General features: G+C 40.9%; 1 protein-coding gene across 3 annotated transcripts in view; it reads right to left on the bottom strand.

Annotated features, from left to right (window-relative positions):
* Positions 1–21,091, bottom strand: part of elk1 (ETS transcription factor ELK1) — a 150,157-nt gene that overhangs the window by 10,049 nt on the left and 119,017 nt on the right. For all 3 annotated transcript variants that reach the window (XM_039775543.1, XM_039775545.1, XM_039775544.1), the window contains 3 exons: positions 16,744–16,843; positions 8,169–8,392; positions 7,716–7,817 (listed from right to left, as the gene is read on the bottom strand). In XM_039775543.1, coding sequence (XP_039631477.1) covers positions 7,716–7,817; positions 8,169–8,392; positions 16,744–16,843 — 426 coding nt within the window. The remainder of the gene's footprint in view (positions 1–7,715; positions 7,818–8,168; positions 8,393–16,743; positions 16,844–21,091) is intronic.

Raw genomic sequence — 21,091 nt, 5'->3', positions numbered from 1 at the left:
CTGCTTAACTTTTGTAAGTAAGCTGTAAGGAATGAGCCTGCCAAATTTCAGCCTTCTACCTACAAGGGAACTTGGAGAATTAGTGATAAGTGAGTCAGTGAGTGAGTGAGTCAGTCAGTGAGTCAGTGAGGGCTTTGCCTTTTATTAGTATAGACTAAACTTCGGATAGAAAGGCCCACAAACAAACAGCAACTGAAAGTCACTGCAGTAAAGGCCTGGCAGAGCATTACAAAGGAGGAAACCCAGCATCTGGTGATGTCCATGAGTTCAAGACTTCAGGCTGTCATTGCCAGCAAAGGGTTTTCAACCAAGTATTAGAAATGAACATTTTATTTCCAGTTATTTAATTTGTCCAATTACATTTGAGCCCCTGAAATGAAGGGATTGTGTTAAAAATGCTTTAGTTGCTACACATTTTTATGCAATCATTTTGTTCACCACACTGAATTCAAGCTGAACGTCTGCACTTCAACTGCATCTGAGTTGTTTCATTTAAAATTCACTAGCCAACCCGCGGCGTACCATACGCCGCATAATCAGGCCGGTTTTTTATTGAATTTTAAGCACAGGGAGAAAATTAACATTTGAAACACCGGTAATGTAATAAATCAGCAAGAAAAGCAACATTGTAACAATGCACGGAACGAACCAACACACAATCGTCCGTGACTGAAAACCGGCGGATCGTCCTCGCGCCTCTGCTGCCAGACGGAGGGATGGGGGTTCACGCACGGAGAGTGGAACGGAGGAGAGAAGGACGTCCATTCAGCTCCGTCCGTCATGCTAGTCTGCTGATTTCTCGTTCAGTATGTACTGGCCGGTCATGTGCCCACCTCCAACTTGTCACTTGAGTCGTCGTCTTTACACAGTCCAGATGTACATGTGACTGAGGTGGACTTTTCATTGCTCTGTGCGGTTTTGGCCGCTTTTCTATATATAATCCACCAAGACACCTGACCACGGTAGTAGCGAGGTGGGAGGGGGGTGCGTAGAAAGTGCAGGAGCATCTAAGAAGACGCCGTTTGTCGCGACGCAACCAGTGGGAGCGTCAGGACCGATCCGGGGTAGACGGCCGCCTTTGTGCGAATGTGGTTTCGCCGCCCTACGTACCTATTTTCTATTATGATATGACGGATATTACTATTACATGTACTACTTCAAACAGGATTATGACGGTGTTAGGGTTAGAGTCGGGATGTATAAATAAAATTTAATTTCAAACGATTAATTTCAAATCAAACCAGCCTAGATTAGAAAGCCGGTTTATTTAATCGTTCTAAGCGACAGGCAGCTCTGCACACAGTGACAGTCAATTCAGAGATCGCCGCAGCTCCGCTGTCTTTTGCCGCTTCTCTTGACTCGCAATCCCGTTGAGGAACTACGCGTCTCACATGAAATCTATCGCCTTGCGACGCAACTATGAAATATGCAAGTTGAGCGTTGACTAAGGGACTACACACATTTAGAGAGCGTGCGTAAACACATGGTAAGCAATGGAACCGTTCAGACAGAGCGTGCGATGAGCCGGCGACCATCAAAGGCTTTTGCGGTCGCTCGCGCGAGCAAATCGCTATGTATGTGGAGTCCCTAATAGGCATCAACGCATCGACTACAATACCGCCACTTTGTCAAACTTTGCTCACTGCAAACGCCGCCGCTGCTATAGTCGCGGCGCGCTCAGACTTTAAAATTCAAAGGCGGACAGCCGCCGGTCGCAGCGTCGCCGGCTGCTGCATCTCCTCAACGCCGCCTTTGAGTTTGGCCGCCGCGCGGCACGCTTTTTGCCCGTCGCCAGGATCGGCCCTGGGGAGCGTATGAGTTGCACTTAGTGGGAATTCCACGGTTTGCAGCCCGAATGGGGCTCAACGGCTTACCCACGCCGGGTAGACACACGGTCAATGTCATGCATAATTATTTATTGAATGCTAAACACTTCTGGAAAGACACCGTTGTCTAAAAAGGGAGGGTTTGAGGATACAACAGAAAGTGAATGAAAAGATGGAACTGTAGACTTTTCATTGCTCTGTGCGATTTCGCTGCCTTTCTATATATAATCCACCAAGACACCTGACCACGGTAGTAGCGAGGTGGGAGGGGGGTGTGAACAAAGTGCAGGAGCATCTAAGAAGACGCATGTTTGTCGCGGATGCGAATTGCTGTATGTAGCGTGTAAAACAGTTTGCCATGGAGCACGTGGTGGAGCGTCGTAACCGAAAACTTAGTTTTTAAAGACTGCTCACTTCATTGTGTTTTAACCTCAGTTGTAAAGGATTGTTTTAAGGATCCCATGGGATACCCTCAAAACCGTTTGACACGCTGCACCATAGAGTCCGGACGTATTCATGTAATCAGCGTATTGTTGAGCAGACTGTATAATAATGCCTCTGTGACTAAGAACAACGGACACCACGTCCACCGTTATCCCAATGTTGGCAAACAAAGCTAAGAGCCATGTCACGAAGTTTGAGAGCAACAGTTTCGTCAATGACATTTCTTCAAAAACCGACTGACAGAAACAAACAATTACCTGAAGCAGGAATTTCCATAACATTGAAAGAATTGTTGTTTCCATGAAATACATTTGAAGCGGCAGCCATGGAGGGCAAAAGAATAGTCAACGTGGCTCACAGCTGAGTTTGGACCGGAGCACAGACCAAAGCGAGTGAGTATGTGTTTGATGAGCTGTTTGATTTGGCGGGCAGTGGTCTGATGTCGTTCCTGAGCACGTGGGAGGAGGGGTAGAATTTCTGGGGGGCTTCGTTGTTCCTTTCGCATGGTTTTCATGGTGTCGAAACCAAAAAGAATAATGAAAAGTCAACATGGCTTAGACGTGCATGTGGACTCCTAGCAAAGACGAAAGAGGCTAACTGGGTGGTCGGTGAGTTTTTGCGTCCGGGCACATGGGCAGGCAGTGTGAATGCCTAGAGAGCGAGGGGCGGGCGGTGAAAAGGAGTGTTGGTGGGTAGGAAAACGTCTTCCGTGTTCCTGCAGGAGCATCTAAGAAGACGCATGTTTGTCGCGGATGCGAATCTGTATGTAGTGTGTAAAACAGTTTGCTATAGTGCAAGCGGTCATGCGTTGTAACCGAAAAATCGGTTTTTAAAGACTGCTTACTTCATTGTGTTTTAACCTCAGTTGTAAAGGATTGTTTTAAAGATCCCATGAGATACCCCTCACCTACTGCATATGGCGATTCACCTCCGCGAGAAACTCGCCTCTATGAACAGTCAACGTAGCTCGGAGGTGCATGACATTAACCTGCCCTGCACCGCATGTGGCCTCCTCGACAGACGAATATAAATGACGCCACTTTTTCTGTGTCCTCGCGTCCGACTTGGTGGGCGTGGCCCTGCGAGTTGTCGCCGTATCCAATGGAGTTGGTGGGCGTGGCTCCTTCCTTCGTGCGCCATAGGTGTCTCACTTGTCGGCGGCTTAGTGAATCCACGCCCCTTCCGGCGTGCTTTTCGTGGTTGTCTTGCCTTAGTGAATTATATATATAGATTGTGGTAATGTACAGAACCAAAATTAGAAAAAAAGTTGTCTCTGTCCAAATATTTATGGACCTAACTGTATGTCCTTCTCAAACATCTTGCGAAGCCAGTTTGAATGCACTTGTAGAAGGACATGGATGGGATACTTGATATCACACACATAAAGAACAGCCCATCAGAAGGAGATACCAGACGAGAAACATAAACCAAAACCTGTTCACTTCCTAAAGGCAGCAGCTGATCATCATGAAAATGAAGTCCCTGTAGATGAGAAACCTCTCCACCCCACCTTTGCTGCTTTAACTATGAAGAACTCGGACGCATCATTCGTATCTGTCCTTAATGAATTGACAAACTGTGGATGGGCCCAAAGCTGCTGGTACTGTGTAGCATTTGTGATTCACCCTCTTTCGCTCCCTTTTATAGACTATGCAAAGGTCAATGGGTGTTAAGTTTCTGGCAGAAAGTTCACTATTGTTGCTCACTGCTACATACTGTTGCAACTCAGATTAAAAGCGGATCTGCAACCTGCACTAAACCGGTGCCTGGAGGTGTAAGATGATAACTCATCCCTGGATGTCTCCATGCAGTGCAAGACAGCAGGTAATGGCATTGCCATCCAGTGCAGTAAGGCTGGCCTCCAGAAGGCCCATGGTGTGACATCACCCAGCTCCATATCAGAATCCCCTGTGGAGGAGGAGACGACTTGGCTAGATCCTTTGCAAACCCTGAAACTTCAATATAGGCTACTGCTCACTTTATTTAAGCAAGTGCAGGGGAATGATTATTCGTAATGTCGTAGTTACAGTTGATGGACAACCAGCAAATAACTAGTATCAGTAGCCTTATACTATATTTCAAGATTGAGAACAATTGGGTGGCTGAGAATCAAGGGAAGCTACGCCACCAACTCCTTATCCTTAGGCCATATTGATGAGAGATCTGTGACCTAGACCATGCTCATTTATTAGTGGTCCATGTGAGGTCCAACAAGGCCCTTGAAAGAATCAAAATGCGATTTTATTGGCTTAGGATAAACAAAGAGATCTGGTACTTCTGTGTGTCATGTCTTGAATGTCAAATAAACCAAAATCCACGAAAAGGGCAAGCTCTATTAATAACTACGCCAATTATTGATATTCCTTTTGAGAGAATAAGGGTGGATATCGTGGGTACTCTACAGCCTTCTGCTCAGGTACAGAAGTATCTCTTGGTGTTCATAAACTATGCCACTCATTATCCAGAGGCCATTCTCATGCAACAGGCTAATTCTAAGAATACTGCCCAGGAACTACTCTTTGCACATGCAGAGATCCTGAAAGAAGTCTTAACTGACCAAGGGATCATTTTAAGCTTTACATGTTTTATACTTACATGTTAAAACTTCTAAAGATGTCAGTATATCACTCCCAAACAGATTGAGTTGGTGGAGCATTTCATTCAAACATTAATGCTGAAAGGAAATTACCTCAAGCTTCCATGGGATTTTTTCCTATTGAATTGCTTTATTGGGGAGATCTTTGTGGACTCCTTGACTTTCTCAAGTAGAGTCGGAAAACTTGCCCTCAGTTAATTTTATTGAATATATTGCACAGTTGCACGAGAGGTTCACAAAGGTACAACTTCTTATGAAAGGAAATGTAGTGCACAAATAATGAGAGCAACCTAGGCTGTATAACTGGTGAGTAGCTTTATGGGAGTTTCAACTCAGAAAATGAGTAATGGTGCTGATCCCTACTACTCATTCAGTGTTATTGTAGCAGTGTAGCACATTGGCAGGGACCCAACAAAATTAAAGAGCAACAAGGTTTGGTGGGTAACTTAGTTTCTCAACCTAACTGACACACTAAAGGGCTCACTTACCATGTCAATCTATTAAAACGGTGGAAGAAAAACAATGATGCTGCATCCCCTATCAGGATAAGATAGGGCTTTACAAATCTGATTCCTCTAAATTTCAGGGAAGACGCAATTGGAGGCTACTGTCCTTTCAGTTTGAGAAGTAGTAGACACCGAGCCAGGCCTGACTTCACTGGTTGTGCATGACATAGATACTGAGTTAAGGGTTGTCATTTACAAACATCGTTATCGCCTTATGGAGGCAAAGAAAGCTGAAGTTGAACTAGAGTGTTATAAAATAATGTTTTAGCCCTTCTTTGATTCCTTTTGTATTAGAAACAAAAACAGACAGCAGTTGGCGATTTGGTAATGATTTTCAATGTCTCAGCCATGTTTTCCGGTTTGACACTTATCCCATGCTGTGAGTAGATGACCTCCTTGAACGGCTAGGAAAAGCTCAATATTTTTCAATATGGCAAAGGGCTAATGGCAGATTTCCTTGAAAGATTTAGTGAAGGAAAAATATGTGTGGACATTGGGATTATAGGGTCCTTTCCTTCTGACTACACAACGTCTGCTGGATAAACTGTTACACCCCCCTAATGCCTGTAGTGTAGCCTACCTGGATGACATACTCATTAATTCCAGCACCTGGGAGGAACGCCAGGTGTATGTTTTGACCATGCCCTTTGCCATTCACCAAGCAATCTGAATCTGAAGCAGCATTTAAGGAGGCAGTAATGTCAGAGCCTATACTCATTTCTCCTGGTTTTTCTCTCCCTTACTGTCTCCAGATCAATGTGTCTGACACTGTCCTGGGGATACATGACATCCTATGATGTATCTAAGTCTGAAACTGTTAAAACGAGAGAGGAATTATGAAGCCTTAGAATATGAGGCACTCGGCATAAAGTGAACTATTACCCAAATGAGGTGTTACTTCCCAGGTCACTGATCAAGCTCCTTTACAATGGTTGGCATCTCACAAGGAGACCCATGAGGCAGTTCTTAGAATTACAACCATATAGGTTCAAGGTTCTGCATTGTAAGAGTCTTCTCTGTGCTAATGCTGATACCTTCTCACATGTTCACAACCTCTCTGTTAGGTCTGCCTGCTTACTCTAAGTGGGGAACCATATCAAGCACATGCAAGTACAAAAAGTCTTCAGGGCTCTGGATAGGTAAGCAAAATCACTGTAAAATGAGAAGGAAGACATTTGCTAATGCAGCACTCTTTTCCATCTGTAGGTGAGAAGAATGTTGGCTAGAAGACAAGTAACAGCAATTCTGGTTCTCTGCTGCAAAGCCATGTGCCTTATAGGAATTAGCAAATTCATTTCAACCAACACTGGAAAGGGGTAGTTATTTGAAGGGCATGAAGAAGCTCTTCTTTCTTTCTCATTATTTTAGCACCCTTACGTGCTAGTTAATTTCTAATTTTTTTACATGGCTGACCTGGCTAAATGGAGTGCCATTGGTTCCCCAACCCTTTCTGTTGCTTCCTGAGGTCTCTTTTTATCACAATGTACATATTCAGATATAGCTTAAATATTTAGGATTTTGGATATACTGTATATTTGCACCATATGTTCTTTTTTAAATCTCTTATTGCTAATATTCTGCTAGGAATTTGTGCATAGTTGCTTAAAATAAGCAGGTGTATAGAGATGAAATGTTATTTACAATTGGGCAGAGTTGTCAAAATGGGTGTTCTCTAGGGGAATATGGTAAGACGTGGTGGAGACTGACACTTTCAATTTCAAGGCTGTTACTTTGGACATTGGAATTTGGGATTTGGGATGGACATTTGATCTAATATGTAAAACTGTACTGCAGCTTCAGTCACATTTTCTTTGCTCCTGCATGTGTGTAAATTTTTACTCAATCAATAACGGCGTGTAATAACTAGCAGCATGTTTACTATAAAATAATGGGAGAAAAGGAACTGGGTCAGTCTGTTCTTGGATTACTCAAACATACTGCACAGCAATAGCTTTAATAAAGATCAGCACATGCATTTTTGCTTTTTGGAAAAAAAGATCCTGTATTCCTTTTACTGAAATTGCTTTAACATATACTACTGTACACTATCACTAAATCACTTAAATCAATTAAATCACTAGAATAAATTAACACTTCACAGAGAAAAAACAGAGCATTGAAATAGAGAGTGTTAAGTTTGCTGACCATTTTCAGTTAACTTGTCTATTGGTTAATTGTAACTCAGTTTTATTATCCATGCTGTACTAAACATTTCCAACTGCAAATAGTGTTGGAATACTTTTTTAATGTTTTTGTTATTTATCTGGAACAACAGACATGAGAAAAAGTACAACTTCCTGTTTATACAAAAAAAAAACAAAAAAAAAAAAAAAACACATGTACCTGAAATGAAAGTTTTGCAGGGCTGCGTGGGGCAATAGGGCTCAAAGTGCTCCAGAAGTGAATTGTTGGTGGAAGAGGACTGGGTGTCAATAACACAGGTGTCTGACATTGAAGAAAATATAAGTAAAAAGAAACAGACACAGAAAAAAATCTGTTAGATCTGTGAATTGGTATTTCTTTACTCACAGGAGAACAGAAAGTAAGTCACCATCTATTAACATTTTTTTCTACAAATAATTACATTTATATAGAAAGTATAGTGCTCTCATTTTTACATTCCTCCCTAAATAGAAATGATGGCATAACATTTTTAACATCACTATATAGTAAGGATTTTTTTAGCAGAGAAGAAGTTATTAAACATGTGTACTAGATAACTATATTGATATAGTTTAATATAGATATAGTTTAATATAGATTAATTTTTTCAAATGACAAAAAAGAACAACATACCAGTGCATGCGTGGTAAGGATGTTCGGTGTTAGTGAGGTTGTATTGCTGCTTAAAGTTAGTAAGCTGCTGGTAGAAGTATTGGCCTTGTCTAGAGATGCACCACATGGCAACAGTGTGGGCGAAGATGGCAGCTCCAAACCTTTGGGTTTCTTGGCTTTGGGTGGCTGAACTTCAGCATTTGAGTTGCTGGCAGGCACAGATATGATGGCACTTTCTGGTGGATCTAAAATACAAAATAAAATGTCACAATTTACTTAGAAACATTGCATAAAGCATAATGTTTAGTTAAAGCAGAAGCTTTGAAATGCATTACATGAAATAAACATACATTGATTCAAAGATAGCAATTTCTTAATTTTCCTTTTTAAGAAGCTCAAAATATTCCAACATTCATCCCTCGTACGTTTGTGCATTACACCACATTATTAGTTGAATAACTGCATGCCAGTTCATGCCAGTCCAAAAGGTTTCACGAACAACCAATAGTTTTAAATAATATAACACTCTTAGAACAAACTGCTACAGATTAAAATTTCAAACCTATTTAACTTTTAAGTCCTTTTTACTAATGACAATGAAAAGTGTATTATGGGAATTTGAAGACCATCCCTTCAGTAATACATTACAGCTAGGTGCTTTAGTACTTTAGATAATTATGGGTACTCATTGCTATGGAAAAAGTAAAAAAAATAAAATAAATAAATAAATAAAAAACCAACTAATTCTAAAGAGAATGTATACTTAGCTGCAATTAATTCTTACATTACTGATGTTAATTGAAGCTGCAGTTTGGTCCCCTTGTTGTACAGTCTGATAGAATAGACCGTTTTGGGACTGGCCACACTATCCCCTGAGAAGCCATTCATTTTCATCTCCAGCACTTCTTCTCTGGTAAGATTTACCTCATAAACTAATAGCAACCACAGACATCTGTCAAGTATGTCATACTGATAGACACAACTGTATTTCATTGTCCTCGTCCAGGTGAGCACTTTTTTTAAGTATATCACTCAGTCTCCTATTATCATTAAATATGGCCCTGTACCACCTCACCAAGCCTTTCATTACCCTTCCTCTGACACTAGGAATGATCTCTCCCTAGTCGTGAATCAAAAATTGCCCTTTATTCAAACTACATTCTGACCCCTTCAGTAAGCTGTACTAAATACAGTGGAAAAAACTTAAGCATAATGAAATGCAAAGGAAATCTTTTAATTATAAACTGGTGAACAAACATAACGACTATGTCAAAATGGTAGTGACAATGACCTGGCTTCCACACCAGCTTGGTATACTCCCTCTTCTGCAAGATCAGGAATTTTGATATATCCAACCACTATCCCCCTCCATCTACTTCTTCTTCATTAAACAGCAGTATGTCTCATCTAACAACATTATTGTGCATCTCTACATGTTATAGTAACTATAACAGAGCAGCATGACTGAGTTGAAAGTCTGATGCTACCTGGCAATTTATGGAGACAGTGGAGGTGCATTTCAATATAGCTACTCCTAAATGCATTCTCATTGATGTAAAATAACTAATTACAAGCATTTACTTTTGTTATTGTACTTAAGTAGATAATTTATGGTATTTTACTTTTTAAAGTATTTTTAAATGCAAATACTTTTAACTCTTTAAAAAGTATACTATGTGGTTACAATTCTATTACGATATGGGTCATTACAAAATAAAACTGATTGGCTATGTGCAAAATACAAATTTCATCATTGTCAATTAAAAAAGGATTACATGCAAATATTTTTGGGATGCAGGTCATAGTGTGACAATGTTGTACTGCAGCGTTTTAGTAAGTGATGCAAAGGCTATGTAGTTCTCTCAAGCCATGTATGTGGTGTCATACATGTGTTTTGTGTGTGTAAGTACAGGTAGTCACTACCAATAACCTATCCAGAAAACTGCTGACATCACTTCCGCTTTCTCCAATTTAAAAGCCATGTAATCCATTAAATCCTTATCAGTCAGGACCTAGCTTCTCACAGGGACAGACAACCACGAACAGGCTAAATTTTGGCTATTGAAAGAACCAGGAAAAGTCATCCCTGACCTATATCTTTAAGGAAAAGCATTAATTTAGCATTAAACAGGGTCTCCCAAGGTGCTCCAATCCTTCTTTCTGTTTTGTTCCATTTATTTCACTGTAACATTGTCCGCAGGATTTCTCCTGGGGAAATAATGGATCAGGTGGATCCTACAACACTTGTACAACAGCTTGCTGATGAAGGCACAGCTCCAGGTACAAGTCACTAGCCAGCAAACAAACCTGGCAGATGTGGAGGCACAGAGGAAAATAGAGGTGGCAATGTGGAGAGAACAAATCTTAGGCTCATTATAAGTACTTATGCTGCTGCGTAAAACTGGCCATATTGAGGCTTACCTCTCAATCTCTGAATAAACACCAGTCTGTCAGAGCTGGCCCAAGACTGAGTAGGTGCATATCATTATACCCTTTTCATGGATGAGGAACAGTGTGCCTATTATGACTCAAATACCATTTCTGCCAATACATAATATAGTTAAGAAAAAAATCTTGATCTGATCTGGGGTGACACTGTATAGTCAAGTAAGGAAATACTGTCAGTGGTGGTTTGATGGCACTCACCCACCTTAGTCTAGATGGCTCCCATCTAGATAAAAACAGGAATAGTAGAAATAGCTGTCTATGACTTTTTCACTAATCCACTTCCCAAGTCTTTCACCAAACTCTTTAGATCCCAATCATGGAAGAACTGATGGGTATTACTGAGAGCAATTGTAACATTGTCAAAAGTGAGACAGATGAATAGAAGAAAAAAACAAAGACTCTAGAGACAATATAGGCTGAAAGCTGACTGCTGAGAAGGTAATGAGACAGCATATCCAAAAAGGACATCTCCTCCTTTTGTACAGTGTTAAAAGTGCAGGGACCCAGGACACATCATCTCCAATTGTCTGTACTTAAATAAACCCATGGATTGCAGATAGGCAAAGAACAAACTATATTGTGGAATGGTAGTGTCTAGTTCACTCTAGTGGACTACTGTAAGGATTCTCAAACTTTAAGCCAAGGCCCCTCAAAATGTTGTAACATCTGGTCAGGGTACCCCACTAATACAAACTTAATACTGCAAAGTCAAACATGATGTTGGAACTTGGTTACTGCCAACAGTTGTCACACATCATGATTTTGTATAACAGTAGATCTATTCATCAAAGCAACTACATGTATGATCACATTTTGTGTAACATTGCTAGGCCTGGTTCCTGTTGTAAGCTTTACATATCAATCAACACAAAATCTATCATGAGTTTCTGAATATAAATTATTACATATTGTGCTCTGTCTGTACAAAGGACAAGGCAGATACATTTCCAAAAAGGGGAACAGGAGGTAGAATGTGAACCATAGACATAATAAAAAGTCAATAATGGGAAATTAGAAATTAAGGCAAAACACTAGAGACTCCAACTACAGATCGCTGTAAGTGACCAAAATAAAACTTGTAGTTGTACTGTATATTTTTGTAACATTTAACTGACAGCAACACCAATACACTTTTCAGTTCAAATCTTTAAAATTAAATGCTCTGATGCAGGAGGTGTTGGCTTTACTGACCCATTCCAATCACCTTGCTCAAAACATCACGGTGATGGGACAACAAAATGGCTATGACCACTTCTTCTTCTTTTGGCTGCTCCCGTTAGGGGTTGCCACAACTTTTTCCATATCTTTCTGTCTGCTGCATCTTGTCCTGTTACACCCATCACCTGCATGTTCTCTCTCACCACATCCATAAACCTCATCTTAGCCCTTCTCGTTTCCTCGTACCTGGCACCTCTATCCTTAATACCCTCCAATGTACTCCAATGCTATCCCATCCTCGTCACACCAAGTAGCAGAGTTAAAGATGCTATCTCCTGTTTTCTGGTCAGTGCCACCATCTCCAACCCATATAACATAGCTGGTCTCACTTCTGTCCTGTAGACCTTCCCTTTCTTGCTGATATCCATCTGTCACAAATTACTCCTGACACTCTTCTCCACCCATTCCACCTTGCCTGCACTCTCTTTTTCACCTTTCTTCCACAATCCCCATTACTCTGTACTGTTGATCCAAAATATTTAAACTCATCCACCTTCATCAACTCTACTCCTTGCATTCTCACCATTCCACTGACCTCCCTCTCATTTACACACATGTATTCTGTCTTGTTCCTATTCACCTTCATTCCTCTCTTCTTCAGAGCATATCTCCACCTCTCCAGGGTCTCCTCAACCTGCCACCTACTATCACTACAGATCACAATGTCATCAGCAAACATTATAGTCCATGGGGACTCTTGTCTAATCTCGTCTGTCAACCTGTCCATCACCACTGCAAATAAGAAAGAGCTCAGAGCTGATCCCTGATGTAATCCCACCTCCACCTTGAATGCATCTGTCACTCCTACCGCAGACCTCACCACTGTCACACTTCCCTCGTACATATCCTGTACAACTCTTATGTACTTCTCTGCCACCCCTGACTTCCTCATACAATACCACAACTCCTCTCGAAGCACCCTGTCATATACTTTCTCCAGGTCTACAAAGACGCAATGCAACTCCTTCTGGCCTTCTCTGTACTTCTCCATCAACATCCTCAGTGCAAACATCGCATCTGTGGTGCTCTTTCTTGGCATGAAACAATACTGCTGCTCACTAGTCATCACCTCACTTCTTACTCTAGCTTCCACTGCTTCCATAGCTTCATGCTGTGGCTCATCAATTTTATCCCCCTGTAGTCTACTACACATCTCTCTTATCCTTAAATATCGGCACCAGTACACTTCTTCTCCACTCCTCAGGCATCCTCTCACTTTCCAAGATTCTATTAAACAATCTGGTTAAAAACTCCAATGCCATCTCTCCTAAACACTTCCATGCTTCCACAGGTATGTCATCTGGACCAACGGCCTTTCCATTTTTCATCCTCTTCGTAGCTGTTCTTACTTCCCCTTTGCTAATCCATTGCACTTCCTGATTCACTATCTCCACATTATCCCACCTTCAATTCATTCATTCAGCCTCTCAAAGTACTCTTTTCATCTGCTCAACACACTCTTCTCGCTTGTGAGTATGTTTCCATCTTTATCACCCTAACCTGCCGCACATCTTTCCCAGCTCAGTCCCTCTGTCTAGCCAATCAGTACAGGTCCTTTTCTCTCGCCTTAGTGTCCAACCTCTCATACAAATCATCATATGGCTTTTTTTTAGCTTTTGCCACCTCTCTCTTCACCTTGTGCCTTATCTCCTTGTACTCTTGTCTACTTTCTGCATCTCTCCAACTATCCCACATCTTCACCATCCTCTTCCTCTGTATACTCTCCTGTACTTCTCCATTCCACCACCAGGTTTCCTTTTTTTCCTTCCTCTGTCCAGATGTCACGCCAAGCACCCTTCTTGTTGCCACCCTTACTACATCTGCTGTAGTTGCCCAACTGTTAAGTAACTCATCACTGCCACCCAGTGCCTGTCTCACCTCCTCCCTAAACTCAACCTTGCAGTCTTATTTTTTTCAACTTCCACCAATTGATCCTTGGCTCTGCTCTCACTCGCTTTCTCTTCTTGATCTCCAATGTCATCCTACAGACCACAATCCTATGCTGCTTAACTACACTTTCCCCTGCCACCACTTTGCAGTCTCCAATCTCCTTTGGATTGACTCTTCTACATAGGATGTAATCTACCTGTGTGCATCTTCCTCCACTCTTGTACATCACCCTATGTTCCTCCCTCTCCTTAAAATATGTTTTCACCACAGCCATGTCCATCCTTTTGGCAAAATCCACTATAATCTGACCTTCTTCATTCCTCTCCTTGACACCATATGTACCCATCACCTCCTCATCTCCACTGTTCCCTCCACCAACATGTCAATTGAAATCCGCTCCTATCACCACTTTCTGTCCCTTGGGTACACTGCCCATCACTTCATCCAACTCACTCCAGAAATCATCTTTCTCATCCATTGCACACCCAACATTCGGGGCATATGCACTAACAAAATTCAATATCACATCTCCAATTTCCAGCTTCATAATCATTATTCTCTCTGACACTTTTTGAACTTCCAAAATACCTTTTACATACTGTTCCCTCAGTATAACTCCTACCCCATTTTTCCTCCTAACACACCATGATAGAACAATTTGGCCAGACTCCAAGACCAGGCTGTTTCTAATGAGTTTGCATGCAGTTTTTGTGAGGAATTTTTAGATCTGGGTACAACTGCCGATCCTAATGTGATGTGGGAGACCTTCCGTGACAAGACCCTGAAGGTTTCTGAGGGTTGTGTTGTTGTTACCGGTGTTCCCAGAAGGAGGTGTTTCATCTCGCAGGGCACCCTGGATATCATCGAGAGGAGTCGCAGCGCATGGCTCAATGGCAACTCTGGTCTGTACCAGGAACTGAGAAGGATGGCTGCGAGGGCTCTGAGGGCAGATAAAGAGGTGTTTGTTAGAGGAATCTGTGAGCAAGTGACACACCATCTGTGGTCTAGCGACCCGCGTCCTGCTTACAGAGGATTTAAAGAATTATGCTCATCTGAATCTGTTCCTCAGATAGTTGCAGTAAGGGCAGCTGATGGAACAGTCCTTATGGAAGACACTGCAGTTGTGATCCACTGGGCTGGCTACTTTGAGCAGTTGTTCAAAGCTGATCCTCCGGCTAGGACGTTGGATATCTCTGGGTCCACGGTTCTTGGGGCTGATCCTCCAATTATCTGTGAACCACCAAATCTCACTGAGATTGCACAGGTGGTGAACCAGCTGAGGGGGGAAAGGCTGCAGGGATCTGTGGTATCCGGGGTGAACTTTTCTAGGCCGGTGGTAAGGTTGTCCTCCTGACATTGCAAGCAATATTTGCTTCCATTTGGGAGACTGGCATCATCCCAACTGACTGGAAAACAGGACTTGTCGTCCCTATCTGGAAAGGGAAGGGTGATTGCCTGGACTGCAGCAACTACAGGGGGATAAACACTGCTCTTGGTGCCAGGTAAGGTCTTTGCTAGGGTCGTCCTCAATAGGATCCGTGATCACTTGTTCACCTGCCAGCTACCAGAACAGTCTGGTTTTATGCCTAAGAAGTCTACCATCGACTGCATCCTGGCACTGAGGGTTCTTATGGAGCAGAAACACGAATATCGGCAGAGCTTCTTTGCAGCCTTAGTCGACTTTCGCAAAGCGTTCGACCTGCCCTGTGGGACATCCTGAGGGTTCACAGGATTCCCTAGAGGTTGCTGGATATCATGGCCGGCCTGTACACTGGTACTGTGAGTGCTGTGCAGAGTGGAGACAGGACCTCTGCGTTTTTCCCAGCTGATTCTGGGGTTTGTCAGGGGTGTGTTCTTGTTCCTACTCTGTTCAATGCTTGCATGGACTGGGTGTTGGGCAGGGTCGTGGGGTCCAGTGGCTGTGGGGCATCTGTTGGTGAAGATAGATTCATGGATCTTGACTTTGCTGATGATGCTGTGATCTTCGTGGAGTCAATGGAGGCTCTGATCGGGGCACTCGAGAGACTGACTGAGGAGTCTGAGTTTCTGGGCTTGTGAGTGTACTAGATAAAAAACAATATCCAGGTCTTTAATGACTTCTTGGACACAGCCATCAGCAGTGTGTCTGTTTGTGTAGAGAGTGCTGACCTTGTTGAGAGGTTTACTTACCTTGCCAGTGACATTCAAGTCTTTGGTGACTCTTTCTATGAAGTCAGTAGACAGATTGGGAGAATGTGGGGGTTCATGAGGTCGCTGGAAAGGGGTGTGTAGCGCTTCCGATATCTATGTAAAAGGACGAAGGTCCAAGTCTTTAGAGTCCTGGTGCTTCCTGTCTTGCTATATGGTTGTGAGACATGGATGCTATCCAGTGACCTGATACAAAGACTGGACTCCTTTGGTACTGTGTCTCTCTGGAAAATCCTTGGGTACCGTTGATTTCACTTTGTGTCGAATGAGCGGTTGCTCATGGCGTCCTGAATGAAGCACATTACCTGCATTGTGAGTGAGCGTCAGTTGCGGCACTATGGCCATGTGGCTCGTTTTTCCGCCGAGAGTGATCCAGCTCGTAAGATCCTCATTGTTGGGGACCCAAGAGGCTGGACCAGGCCAAGGGGTCGCCCACGTAACACCTGGCTGCAGCAGATAGAGGGTAATTTCTGGAGGGTGAGACTGGACTGCGTGTTTGCCTGGGGGGTTGCAAACCGAGATCCTAAGTTGTTTCGTTATGTATTGGGTGCAGCGACGCACTGTACCAGTGCATGCTCCCCAACTTGACTTGACTTAATAGTTTCACAGCTAGGTGAATGCCTACTTTATGCCATGCATGACTTGGCAAGCATGACAACCACTACCATCATGCCTTACAGTCATCTTCTACATATTTAAGGTGGCAGTAATGTGAGTCAGCAAAATTAAGTAATAAAAACAAATATGATGAGAAAAGCACAGTGAAAATCAGCAGTGAAATTTCATGGGCTATTCCCTTAGGTATTACAGCGAGTATCAAAGTAAAAATTAAATAATTCTTTTAAAAACTCACCTTTACAGCCCTCTGAAGATCCAACTTCTAAACTTGGCAAAGTTCCCTCCACTGAAGGACTGGGGAGTCCTATATCCTCTGCCCCAGGATTTGCGGGTACCTTATAACAAAATTTGAAAATACATAATTCATTTAATAACAAAATATAATAAAATGCTGCATTTTTTCCTGTAAAAAACAGATTATTATTTAAGTTTTTTGGGACTCTGTAGGTTGAGCAACAAAGGTTTTTCTTTTTTAGCTAATAACTGCTTATGTACTGTATTATCAAACCAACAGCCAGACAAAACAATGAATAACATGTATTAGCAAGAGTTCAGTCAGTTCAAACATGTCAAAAAGAACTACTTTGCATTCGCACCTAATATTTCAGCAAAAGATTAGGTAAAAGAAAATCCTGGTATTTTGCATGAAAGTGCAGGTATAATGTTTTGCACTCTGTATAACTTTAGTATTAGAGCCTAAAAGAAAGTCCACAATTGAAACCCACCTCCTGCCTGCAAAGCCTGTAAGAATGTCACAGAAAAAAATCACTTTGTCAAGTCATCATGGCTGAAGCAGTTGCTGGTAAATCAGTGGCAAATGCAGAACAAAGTACAAAATTTATACGTAAATTTGTGTAGGCCTGCTTTATATAGTGCTTGAAATTTGGCATGAGATTGCGGGTATACAATGCAAATTTAATAATTCCTGGAAATTCTGATTTTCAGTGCACAAATTTCCCTTATATATAATCTCTCTTGCATGTTGCAAAAATATTTAATGTATTTAAAGTTACTAATTTATAACTGTGCCTTATTTTTTTACATAGAATTTTTTTTATTTCTTATGTTTTGTTAAACTAATATGCAATGGATGTCACCTACCTGTTGTAATTGTTGTTGACCAGAACATGAAGCTGCAAAAATCTGACAAACTGATTGGTTGTTCAGTGGAGCTGCAAAAGTGTGCAGCAGGAGTCAATGGCACTGGCAGCTCTCAATGTCCTATGTTTAAGCTTCATAAACCTGACTAAAATTTTCGAATTGTAGGCTGAAAACAGTATATACTTGCCCTCAAATCAATACAAAAGTTCATGAAATTGCTTTGGATTGTTTACTGAATTGTAACAAGTTTCACTCCATTTTATTTGATGAACTGACCTCTAACAATTTGTCACTGCATTGTGACCTTTAGAGACATTCTTAATCATCATTTTCTTAAAATTGTCATAGTGGACTGACTGCTTTTAAACCTGAATCTAATTAATAAAATCAGTGACACAGCCATTAAAGTAAGAAACAATGTTCAAAGATAACTACCAAGGAAAATCACCTGTAGATATACCTTGGCGTAGGCTGCTAACTCTCCAACTCTAAAAAGAAAAGCATTTCAACAGAAAAATGTGGACCTTACAGGACGCCTTTACTTTTCATAGCACAATCCACCTTTATGTTCTCTTATGGCCTTTTAGATACAGTATGCCATTGGTTTTGATAACAGTTTATGGTGATCTCTGTTATTTTCACTTGCAAACTAATAACAATCATGGTCATTCTTAAACTTGCTTTATCCAATTCAGAGAAGGAGAGAAAAACAGACTACTGGCTGCATATTGCAGGAAAAAAGCCTGGACTGGGTACCATTTTATTGCAGGGTCCACTCACGCACACACCTACACACACACTGGTACCATTTCAACAAACCTATAAGGCTTTGAGAATGTGGGAAGAACACTAGAGTACCCATAAGAAAACCACAGAGACACAGGGAGAACATGCAAACTCCCTAAATGGCTTTTTTTTATATTACTCTGAAACATTTACTGTTCTTTTTCTAAAGGACGGAAAACATTTTGCCTCTTTGATCACAGATCTTGATTTGCCTACATTTATAAAAAAAGGTCTTTAAAATATTAACCATGCCACAAATTAGGCTAACAAGTATTTTTATCAAGTTAAATGTAAATAACTGTGAAACCTAAAGATACAAAAATTAAACTCATAATGTCAAGAATTCTGCAGTAGAATCAAGCATTTTTGGTCAAGAGAAAACTGTCACAGAGTCCTGGAGAGTCTGATTAATTATCACCATTCAACAAGTAAACTGGTGGTTATCACTAGCTCAGAATATGGTACTAATGTAGTAGTCTCGTCAAAGCTGAACTGTTACTTCCTCTTGCGCATAATAATTTATTTTACATAACAATATTTAAGTCCCACTTTAACTTAAAAATGATTTACTTTATACAAGTCACTTCATAGTCAGACTTTAAGAGACCACTATATTAAATATATAAAGCTGAATGCATGTTTGTGCAGGTTGCTATTCCACTCTATTCAACCTATCTCCATCTCATTTTACAAAGATTCCCCATTTATACAAGGGAAAGCTATGTTTTGTTCCAAAACTTTCACCCTAAGGAATTTTATTTAGTGAGTGTATTTGCAATGTATTAGGTAGGGAAATCTCCTATGGGAAGCATTTTGATAATTGTCACATGTTTGCAAGGTTACTCCAGCAGTGGATTTAGTCTGTGATATTTTGGTTTGAGGCCAAACACTTTTCCTGTGGGGAATTTATTTAATGACTGCACCTACACTATATTCCACCCAAGAAAATGCTGGGCACCCTTGCTAGTTGACAAATACTGACAACATGTTTGTTCTGTTAAACAATTAACACCTCAAAATTAACCTTCCAGCAACACAGTATTTTTATGATGAGCACATCAGAAAATTTGTAGTAGAAACCAACAGTCAAAGTATGGTTGCAATCCAGTTAATAACTGTAGCACATAACACATTTAACATGGCACCTAATTATCAAAAATATTTTGTAATGAGATAAAAATTTTGAGCAATGTGATAAAGCTCTTGCCGTGCTAGGTCATGAGTTTTGGAAATGCCCTATGCTTAGATCATGCTAAGAAATATCTCAGCTTATTTGTCAGACAGTTTTGAATTTACTGTTACTCCAAATTTTCTAATAGCATTATTTGGTGTAACACCCGATGCAACAACATTCCATTACAAAAAATCTACCGTGATACGTTATAGTACATTGTTCATTCTTCTTATATTGTTCAATTGAAAGGATCCTTTTTTATTATATTCCATACAATCAAGTCAAGCAAAAGACTAAATTCAATTCAATCAATCCAAGAGAAAGAGAGGAAGGCCAACAGCCACAGTAAAACTTTAAGCGTAGAAAAGAGGGAAGAGAATTAATTTCCACAATATAAGTGCTTATACTAAAATGTTATTGATTGGATCATGCCAGGGTTTAAAAATGTTTTGAACATATCCTCTAAGTAAGATTTAGATTTTCTCCAATTTCAAATATTATAGAATGTCACTTACCCAATGACTTAAAAGAGGTGGGCTATGATTCTTCAAGTTAAGCAAGATAAGTAAAGTAAAGGCAATAACAGTTTGTTTGTCTTTCTCCACTTTAAGCCCATCTACACCAAACACAGCTGATAACAGATTAGAATTGATTGTGAGTATGTTAATTTGGTGCACACCCAAAAGATATGGCCCAGTGAGGCTGGAGCTCGATTGTAACATTCACAGGATGGACCTTGCCCTGAAAACATTTTGGACAATTTTAAGCAAGATAGATTTGCTTGATAAAAGACTTCAAGTTGAATAATTGTATGCTTTGCGCATATGGAGCAAGAGTGAATTCTGTGCATTGCTGCCTTCCACCTTCCATTCCTTTTCTGAAACATTGAGTAACAGATCATTTTCACACTGTACTCTGGGATCTTTGAAATGCTTTCAAATATTATAGAAATGCTGTCTGAGTCTTCAAGACTGGTCAATATTTCTTCTGGAATAGAAATAGATGGGAGGTGAAGAAAATTGGGCAGATTTTATTTAGCAAAGTTTCTAATTTGGAGACAGTGGGAAAAATTGCACTGATCGGAAGTGCACAATTTGGAGTGTAATTGTTCGTAGGATGCAAAGACATTATCTGTATACAAATCTGGAAATTATTTAATCCCGTACATTTTCCAGACATTTAAAACTACGTAAGTTTAAGAGAGTAGAAAAAAGTGTTTATATTGTGTAGAGGTGCCACAGATAAAAGTTTCTCTATTTTTTAGTGCAACCTACAGTGGTGCCATATTCTGAGTGAATGAAGGACAATTGGGTTTTTAGTATAGCGATGATAACTTGTTTTTATTGGGGTAGAAAGCAAGGAATATAAAGAAGTACTGCAGGATTTTACTTCTAATGCGGACCAAGCTTGTCTGTGTTCATCTTTTTGTGTCAATGTCCAGGTTTTCATAGCTTGTATATCTGCTCCCCAATAACACAACTGAAAGTTGGGTAGAGCCATACAACCTTCTGCTTAGGTCATT

This window comes from Polypterus senegalus, chromosome 13 (assembly GCF_016835505.1).
Source record: "Polypterus senegalus isolate Bchr_013 chromosome 13, ASM1683550v1, whole genome shotgun sequence".
NCBI lineage: Eukaryota > Metazoa > Chordata > Cladistia > Polypteriformes > Polypteridae > Polypterus > Polypterus senegalus.
Note: the sequence above shows the minus strand (reverse complement) of the source record. Positions and strands in the feature narration are given on the sequence as shown.